Consider the following 9,435-nt stretch of genomic DNA (forward strand, 5'->3'; position numbering starts at 1 on the left):
TTGCCTGTAGTTTCAATCAACCTGGGGATGACTAGCAAGTTGTTTCGGGGAGGAGCTATAGATGCAAAGATGGCTGCTGTCCCACAGACAGACTCTTCTCTGTCCGTACCCTGCCCCAGAGCTGTGTATTTTTCTCATTAGGGAAACCATAAACAAGCGTTCCTCTACCTCTTTTACATTTAAATTCTGGTACAAGGCTTGACAAGAATTAGCCCAGTCAGTATATTTTAGGGTTGTGTTCAGTAGGGAGGAAACGTTTTGAAACAGAATGAAAACGGGAGGTACTGCCCATTAAGAACACATATGTACATTTTACACGGCAAAGCATTTTTTTATAGTGTGCCCTACATAACACAAACCAGGATACATTTAGGAGAGAACAGTGGCTGAAGGGAACTGACCAGTCGTTACGGCACTTGAAGGAGGCGTCGTGCCACAGTGTTCTGAGCTGAGGCAGGGACAGGGCTCTCAGTTGAAAGGCCAAGTGCAGGAACAGCTCCGACAGCTATGAAAGACGATATGAAATATGAAATGTTTTTCCTGAATAATAATGTTTTTCCTGAAATTTAAAGAATTGTCTGGAGCATTATTGACATAAATGTAGCATCCTAATACATGTCAAAAATCCCTCCTTCCTTTAAATTTCTTTGTGCTAAATCTCATGAAAATACAACTTTTTGAAACTGAAAGACCATACGACAGGGAACTTCCAATTAACATGCCTAAATTTGGAAAGCTGCAGCCAGGGTTATGATTTCATAAGAGCGGGACAGTGACAGACCCAAAACAGAACCAGACTCATTGATCTTATCAATCATCTGATAGCCAAAAAGTAATCATAATTTCAAAGAGAGAGAGAGGGGCTGACAGGATGCCAGGTTGGCCCCTTTTTAAATGCCCCCCCTATCTAAACAGGTAGTCATGACGATTGCCAGATTGGGTTTGACTGAGCTCCTGTGTAAGAGCTGAGGAAAAAGAGGGAAAGGTCCCAGGGAGAGCCAAACCACAGCACACAAACACAAACAAGCCAAATTTGGTTTGGCAGGGAACACACTACCGAAGGAAAGACCTCTGACCTTGGGAAGGGATTTTTCACCTTTATGCAAGTAAATATGACCTTGGAGTACTTAATTATATGTATTACATTTGGTTTATTACATCGCTACAGTGTTGGCATTGCCATAATTTTATGATAAATGTAACCCAAAATGTTAAAGTAAAGAGAGTATTTAATCAATGAAAACAAGTGTATCCTTCTATCTTTGGGACCAGCTGTCATTCTTGCCTCACCACATATGGCGTAAGCATTAGTGACTTTGTGGTAAATAAATACAGATGTTTGTATGAAACATTGTATGAAACCATCGTTCATAGGTTCCTTACAGGGGAACGTATATATCTTTACTCAAAATGAAGATAAATAATGGTATAATAATGATTTATGATGTTGTTTAGTTCTAAATGTTTTTCCTCATAATCCTGGACTATCATACCATCATTTTATTACGTTTGAAATCGCAACAAATAATCTGCTCAAACCCCAACCAAGACTTATCAAAAGCTGCAAAATCAATTCTCAGACAACCCAAAGACCCCTAGATGCCCTGACAGACTCCCTCCACCTGCCCAAGGACTTCAGAGTACAAAAATCAGTTAACCACCTAACCGAGGATCTAAATGTAACATTGCGTAATACCCTAGATGCAGTTACACCTCTAAAAACAAAAATCAAGAAATTAGTTCACTGGTATACAGAAAATATCCGTAAATTGGAACGTAAATGGCGCTCCACCAAACTGGAAGTCTTCCGACTAGCTTGGAAAGACAGTACCGTGCAAAATCAAAGAGCCCTCACGGCTGCTTGGTCAGCCTACTTTCCCAACCTGATTGAGGAGAATAAAACAATCCCCCCAAAATGTATACTGTCGCAAAGCTAACTAAAAAGCAGCATTCCACAAGTAAGGATGGCCTTCACTTCAGCAGTGATGAATTCACAAACTTCTTCAACGAAAAGATCATGGTCATTAGAAAGCAAATGAAGGACTCCTCTTTGAATCTGCGTATTTCTCCAAAACTCACTTGTCCTGAGTCTGCACCGAACTGTGAGAACCTAGGATCAATGGAGACACTCAAGTTTTGTAATCCTGTTTCTCTTGACACATTCACGAAAATAGTCATGGCATCTAAATCTTCCAGCTGTCTACTGGACCCTATTCCAACTGAACTACTGAAATGACTACTTCCTGTGCTTGCCCCTCCTATGTTGAACACAATAAATGGCTCCCTATCCTCCGAATGTGTACCAAACTCACTAAAAGTGGCAGTAAGAAAGCCTCTCCTGAAAAAAGCAAACTATCACCTAAATCGAATCTCCCTTTCCTCCATTTTCTTTTTGTTGAAAAAGCGCAGCAACTCACTGTCTTCCTGAAGACAGATAATGTATACGAAACACTCTGGTCTGGTTTTAGACCCCATCATAGTACTGAGACTGCACTCGTGAAGGTAGTAAATTACCTTTTAATGGCATCAGACCAAGGCTCTACATCTGTCCTCGTGCTCCTAGACCTTAATGCCGCTTTTGACACCACCGATCACCACATTATTTTGGAGATATTAGAAACCCTAATTGGTCTACTCTACATGGAAAAGTTCTTGCCTGGTTTAGATCTTATCTGTCGGAAAGATATCAGTTCGTCGGAAAGATATCATTTAGTCTCTGTCGATGGTTTGTCCTCTGACAAATCAATTGTACGTTTCAGGGTTCCGTTTTAGGACCACTATTGTTTTCACTACTTATTCTATCTCTTGGTGATGTCATTCGGGAAAACAATGTCAACTTTCACTGCTATACGGACAACACACAGCTGTACATTTTGATGAAACATGGGGAAGCCCCAAATTTGTCTACCCTTGGAAGCCTGTGTTTCAGACATAAGGAAGTGGATGGCGGAAAATGTTTTGCTTTTAAACTCTGACAAAACAGAGATGCTAGTTCTAGGTCCCTAGAGATCTGCTGTTTGATCTGACAATTAATCTGAAGGTTGTACAGTCGTCTCAAATAAAACTGTGAAGGACCTCAGCGGTACTCTGGACTCTGATCTCTCTTTTGACGAACATATCAATAATATTTCAATGGCAGCATCTTCGTAACATTGCGAAAAATCCTAAACTTTTTGTCCAAAAGTAATGCAGAAAAGCTAATCCATGCTTTTGTTACTTCTAGATTAGACTACAGCAATGCTCTATTCTCAGGCTACCTGGATAAAGCACTAAATTAACTTCAATTAAGTGCTAGAATCTTGACTAGAACCATTTCAATCATATTACTCCAATGCTAGCCTCTCTACACTGGCTTCCTGTAAAGGCTAGGGCTGATTTCAAGGTTTTACTGCTAACCTACAAAGCCTTAGATGGACTTGCTCCTATCTCTCCGATTTGGTCCTGTGGTACATGCTGTAAATACACGTACGCTACGTTCACAAGACGCAGGCCTCCTTATTGTCTCTACAATTTCTAAGCAAACAAGCTGGAGGCAGGGCTTTCTCCTATAGAGCTAAATTTATATGGAATGGTCTGCATATCCATGTGAGAGACGCAAACTTGGTCTCGACCTTTAAGTCTTTACTGAAGAGTCATCTCTTCAGTAGGTCCTATGATTGAGTGTAGTCTGGCCCGGGGGTGTGAAGGTGAACGGCAAGGCACCAGAGTGACGAACCGCTCTGGCCAGCTCCCCTCTCTGCACTGGGATTCTCTGCTTCTGAGACCCTGTTTCACTAGTGCTTTTCCATGCCGTCTCTAGGAGGGATTGAGTCACTGACGTGATCTTCCTGTCTGGTTTTGCGCCGCCTCGGACTCGTGCGGTGGAGGAGATCTTCGTGCGCTAATCTCAGCCTTGTCTCAGCGAGGTAAGTTGGTGGTCTGTTGATATCCCTTTAGTGGTGTGGGGGCTGTGCTTTGGCAAAGGGGGTGGGGTTATATCCTGCCTGGTTGGCCCTGTCCGGGTTTATCGTCGAACAGGGCCACAGTGTCCCCCGACCCCCCCCTGTCTCAGCCTCCAGTATCTATGCTCCAATAGTCTATGTGCCTGGGCCCAGGGTCAGTCTGTCCTATCTGGTGAAATTATCCTGTCTTATATGGTGTCCTGTGTGAACTTAAGTATGCTCCCTCTAATTCTCCCATCTCTCTCTCTCTCTCTCTCTCTCTCTCTCTCGCTCCCCTCCTGAGCCCTAGGACTATGCCCCTAGGACTAGGCTTTCTCCGTCCCCAGTCCACTTGGTCGTGCTGCTGATTCAGTTTCTGCTGTTTTGCCTGTGGCTATGGAACCCTGACCTGTTCACCAGATGTGCTACCTTGTAGTGCTGCTGCTCCAGTTTCAACTGTTCTGCCTGCGGCTATGGAACCCCGACCCTCTCTCTCCCTCTCTCTCTACCGCACCTGGTGTCTCAGCCTCTGAACGCTTGCTAAGCCGACTGACATTTATTTCTGAGCTGCTGCACCCACTACAATAGTGGTCGCCAACTGGTCGATCTTCAAGGAAAAAACGTTTTGAACGGTCATCCAACTCGGAATTCCAAGTCGGAAACTCTTCCGACTTTTTGACCTGAAGATCACTGACGTGGTGACTTGACCTCGCCGACCATCAGATGCAGGTACCATCAGTCCAGCAAAATAAAAAAGCAAACGATTTCAATTCATGCTCCACAGTGCCTCACAAGTGCTGAACCAACTGATCTATTTTGTTATCAAAGCTCGAGTTTTGAAATATAATATGGTCTGATTAACAATATTGGCAGGCCAATCATATAGCCAATATGCTGTGATATGTATTAGGCCTACAGCCCAAACCTCATTCCTACAAAACTGTTTCTGTGAGGTTAATGGTAAAAAAATCTAATCTGAGCAGTAGATCTTAGCGTGCTTTTTGACTGCGAAAGTGATCTTGACTTAGAAAAGGTTGGTGACCACTGCTCTACAACCACTGTGATTATTGTTTGATCCTGCTGGTCATCTATGACTGTTTGAACATCTTGAAGAACAATCTGACCGTAATGGCCATGTACTCTTATAATCTCCACCCGGCACAGCCAGAAGAGGACTGGCCATCCCTCAGAGCCTGGTTCCTCTCTAGTTTTCTTCCTGAGTTCCTGCCTTTTCTAGGATGTTTTTCCTAGCCTAGGGTTTCTGTATAAGCACTTTGTGACATCTGCTGATTTAAAAAGGGCTTTATAAATAAATATGATTGATTGACTATAATGCATTGTAAGACTAGTCCTAAGCGTGAATTACTCCCTTATGATGTCTTAGAAAATTGGGGTCCTACCTGTTGCTGGTCAGAGGTAAGACCACACAGCTTCCTAACGGTGTCTGTGGCCTCTTGGGGGGAGGACGTCCTGCCTCGGACTTGGCCTTCAGCCCCCTCCTCCACAAACTGGAGGTCACTCAGGACACCTGGACCCAGTGTATCTGAGGGAGGGACAATATAATTGAAATGAATATCATATTATTGAGAGAGTGGGGCCTAAGTGGTCAAGTTAAATTCATTTGAATAAAAGTTAGACCTTTCAGCCTCTCAATTTGAATGGCTGAGATAATTACATTCTCAAAGAATGATTGAGAATGTTTTTAAGGTTTTCAACAGCCATAGTGGTACTAGCAGTAGTAGTCGTAGTAGTGTGATGAAAGTAACATCAATATGATTGCTTCCTAGCTAATAGAAGTGTAGTAGTAATAGTTTATTTTTGTAGCATTAGCTTTTACACAGACACACACTACAACACCTTGATGTCAGACGGGTACACAGTGACACAGTCATTCAGGTATACTACAGTATAGCCTATACTCAGCCAGTCCAGAGGAGGGAATCAGAAGCATACACACCCACTCCTGAGGGTGTGCCTTTCTGGGCTCTGAGCAGCGTAAGGGTAGAGACGGTCTGGGTCTTCACCACTCCTGTTGACCCTGACAATGGTACCATGGAGATGATCTCTGTGCAGTTGACCTCCTCCATCACTGTAGTCCCATGCCGCTGGGTACATTGGAGTTTGGAGTCCACTGTCTGAAGTGGACATAAGAGATAGGAACACCCCTTGGTAAAAGTGGAAGTGTTAACTGGCTTGAGGTTATACAAGATACTGGTGGAAGGTACGGCATTTTGCTTATTTGACACAAATGGTTCAGTCTGAGTCCCATATCTGTTTGTGCTGTCTACTCGATTGCCGTCATTGTCACGCCATGACAGCAATGGAGTTGGCAAGACAGCACAAAACGATCTGGGACTCAGGCTACCAATTTTTAGATCCATCTGAAACCTACTGACAATCTAACAGATCCGTTATTAACCAAACTTTCACTAGAAGGTTTCCAAGTCACAGAAATGGGCATCAGTCCCTAGCACTTCTGGATTTCATTATGCACTGCATGTCCCAATATCAATGCAAGAGAAAGACATCAGTGATTGGTTGTGACTATGGTAACCATTGACTGTTCCATGTTGAGGGGGGGAGAGGATGGTAGAAGATCTCACCGTGTCCTCTCTCAGAGGGGTGGAATTGGGCCAGAAGTAAGCCAGTCGGTCCTGTTGACACTGCCTGAGGTTCCTCGTCTTCACCAGTAGAGGCCCTCTCCTCTCATACTTACTCGTGCAGGTCCCGTACAGATCCGTCTGAAGAATTGACACGGGAAGGAAAAAAGGCAGAGGATTGTCCAATGTACAATATGAAGACCTGGTGTCCAAACTTGGTTCTGGAGAGCTACAGGATGTGCAGGCTTTTGTTCCAGCCCAGCTGTGACACACTTGATCCAAATAATTAATGAATCATGGTATTCAATGCAGATCATAATTACTTAGTTAACTGGGTTAGTGCTGGGCTGGAACAAAAGCCTGCACCCACAGTAGCCGTGCAGAACAGACTTTGGACACCACTGCAATATGTCGTCCTCCTACTGCAAATACTAACCTAGGGTTTCATGCATGGCCTATCCTGCTATTACTCATATTGGGAGACGGATCATTCCGCCCTCACCTCCTTCACTACTTCCTGCTTCTCGGCGGTGCGGGAGGTCTGGAGCATGCTCAGTAGAGCTCTCTTGATGTTCAGAGTCCACAGCTGCTCCCCCTCCTGTGGACAGAGGGCCGTGACCTTTCCCCCCTGGAGGGAGAACTTGAGGCGACTCCTCTCCAGCGACTCCCTGGGATAGTAACCAAAACACCAGATGAGACCCCCAGGACCCCAAGACCCCCAGGACCCCTAGACACATGAATGGTGTTGTCGGAGCAGAGTATCACATTCTCAGGAATAACAATCTGGAATGATCTGGGACTAGTGTGCTTGTATCATTTCTGCACTATTGTGCTATCAAATCATGCATTGTTGTGGATCATTTGTGCTTTTGTAACTCAAATCCTCCATTATCAATCATGATTTGATAGCAGAAACACTTAAGAAATGATCGATGTGCACATTATAATATGCCAACTTTTTTGTAATATGCCAACTAATTTGGTCTAAGACGCAAAAGGTACGAAGAATAAGCAAAACACATGCAATTTGGGGGGAAACCCGCACATGAGCAAGGGAAAGAAAGATCACACATATGTTAAAAAAAAAAAACACAAAACACACATAAAACACACACAAAACGCACACAAAACGCACAATGCAAGCAATATTGATGCTGTCATTTCAGATTACCTCAAACTCTTTAGGCGTTGCACAGAATGTTCCTTCTGGGGAGAAAGACGCTTTATCTGTGGATTCCTGATCTACAGGGAGCATAGAAAAGAACATCACTAAAAAGTCCCATATCATATTAATTTCCCATTTTTAAAAATGATATTCAACGCTGGAAATGGGGAGGAACCAGGGGGAACAGGAGTTCCCAAAGTAAACTTCTTTTTTTGTTTTTTTTACATGTAAACATTTTAAAACAGCATTTTAAGGTGAATTCAAAGGATTTTACATTGGTGGATTTGCAGAGTGACTTTTTTCAACAACAAAAATCACCATATTGGCGTAACTTTTCTGCATATCTGACCTGCATCATAAGGTGACACTTGGAAATCACGTCAATGTCCACCACACAGTCGAGAGCCAGTCCATTTCTGCCTGAGGTAGAGCCTTGTAGAGTCGTGGTTATAGTCGAGCTGTACCTGTACGTGTATCTCACCCCTCTCTGGTACGACTTGTCAGGGGATGAGGAAGCTGTAACCAGCAAATCATATACCTATTTTGAATAATCATTATCTGGTAACACTTTAAAATAACTTTCATGTATAAGCCATTATAAATTCTTTATATTATAAAGGTTTACATATCATGACATAATTATTTAGTAATAGTTTACTAAGTCTTTTGATCTATTGTCCAATCATGGAAAACAGATACTGAATCTCAACAGAGCTCTAAAATTCAATTCACAAAATGTTATATGTTTCTGTGAACGCAGAAATAAACCACGTTAATATTTATCAAGGGGAAAACATTGTGACTATATCAGAAAATATACATTTACTTCAGCTTGGAATAAGATAGGGAATTATCACTCAATTATTTGCTCTCACCAATGCATTCTGGGCGGCAGAGTTGTTGATCCATCTGAAGGCAATTACCTACTGCAGAAAAACATCAAAATCGCAACATCTACACACAAAACCCTTCAAACAAGCCTGAAAACTCACTGACAATCTCCAACATAACTTTTAATTCACTCCATACCAATGTCTAACTTCTAATGAATTCGCTCATGTTCTCCGCTTTCAAAAAGGACCATCAGTTACTGTCCATTATTCACCTGAAAAGCACGGTCAGTTATCCCTGTCTGATAACGAGAACCAACTATGTGAATAAGTCAAATCACAAATCCAGTCACAAACCATAGAGAGCTTACTGTGTAGTAAAATGAGAGCTGTGAAGATAAGAGAGAATAGTAATCCAAGCTGAGGCACGGCCATAGCAGTCTCAAGTCACTGCAGCAGCCCAGGCTTCTAAGACTCCACATGTAAGTAGTTGGGCTGAAGAACAGTCACTGTTCTCACACAGCCAGTGAATGCCTATGCTTGTGCCTGTCCCTGCTGCCACAGTGACCTGCACTACTCAAAACATCCAATCAGGAAATACCTTCCAGCCTGGAGCTACAAACACACCACTGAGCCAATCACTTGACATAACATTGGGCCCCCAATCAATGCAAAGCCTCTCTATGGTATATAAACCCCCATATGGCGAAAGACGGGTTCCAGACAGAAAAGCACAACACACACTTTGGGATTTAAAAGTTTTATATCTGTTGTTTTCTGGTGAGAATCAACGATGTTATGGCAACTTGGTTGTCAAAGTGTTGCAAATACGATACAGTAGACTTCTTCTCTGTGACCCAAGTTTTACAGCAATGGACTTTTGTCCTCATAACCCACGCATTACATTGTAAGTAAGCAAT

The 9,435-nt window shown here is 42.9% G+C and overlaps 1 protein-coding gene across 1 annotated transcript in view; it reads right to left on the minus strand.

Annotated features, from left to right (window-relative positions):
- LOC109875400 (uncharacterized) overlaps positions 1-9,027 on the minus strand; it is a 58,475-nt gene extending 49,448 nt beyond the window's left edge. Inside the window, exons 1-9 of the mRNA XM_031810357.1 lie at positions 8,887-9,027; positions 8,561-8,611; positions 8,035-8,201; positions 7,692-7,762; positions 7,023-7,188; positions 6,524-6,661; positions 5,878-6,055; positions 5,321-5,463; positions 402-505 (exon numbers count right to left, since the gene is read on the minus strand). Coding sequence (XP_031666217.1) covers positions 402-505; positions 5,321-5,463; positions 5,878-6,055; positions 6,524-6,661; positions 7,023-7,188; positions 7,692-7,762; positions 8,035-8,201; positions 8,561-8,611; positions 8,887-8,950 — 1,082 coding nt within the window. The 5' untranslated portion in view covers positions 8,951-9,027. The remainder of the gene's footprint in view (positions 1-401; positions 506-5,320; positions 5,464-5,877; positions 6,056-6,523; positions 6,662-7,022; positions 7,189-7,691; positions 7,763-8,034; positions 8,202-8,560; positions 8,612-8,886) is intronic.
- Positions 9,028-9,435: the final 408 nt, after the last annotated feature.

This window comes from Oncorhynchus kisutch, linkage group LG30, assembly GCF_002021735.2.
Source record: "Oncorhynchus kisutch isolate 150728-3 linkage group LG30, Okis_V2, whole genome shotgun sequence".
NCBI lineage: Eukaryota > Metazoa > Chordata > Actinopteri > Salmoniformes > Salmonidae > Oncorhynchus > Oncorhynchus kisutch.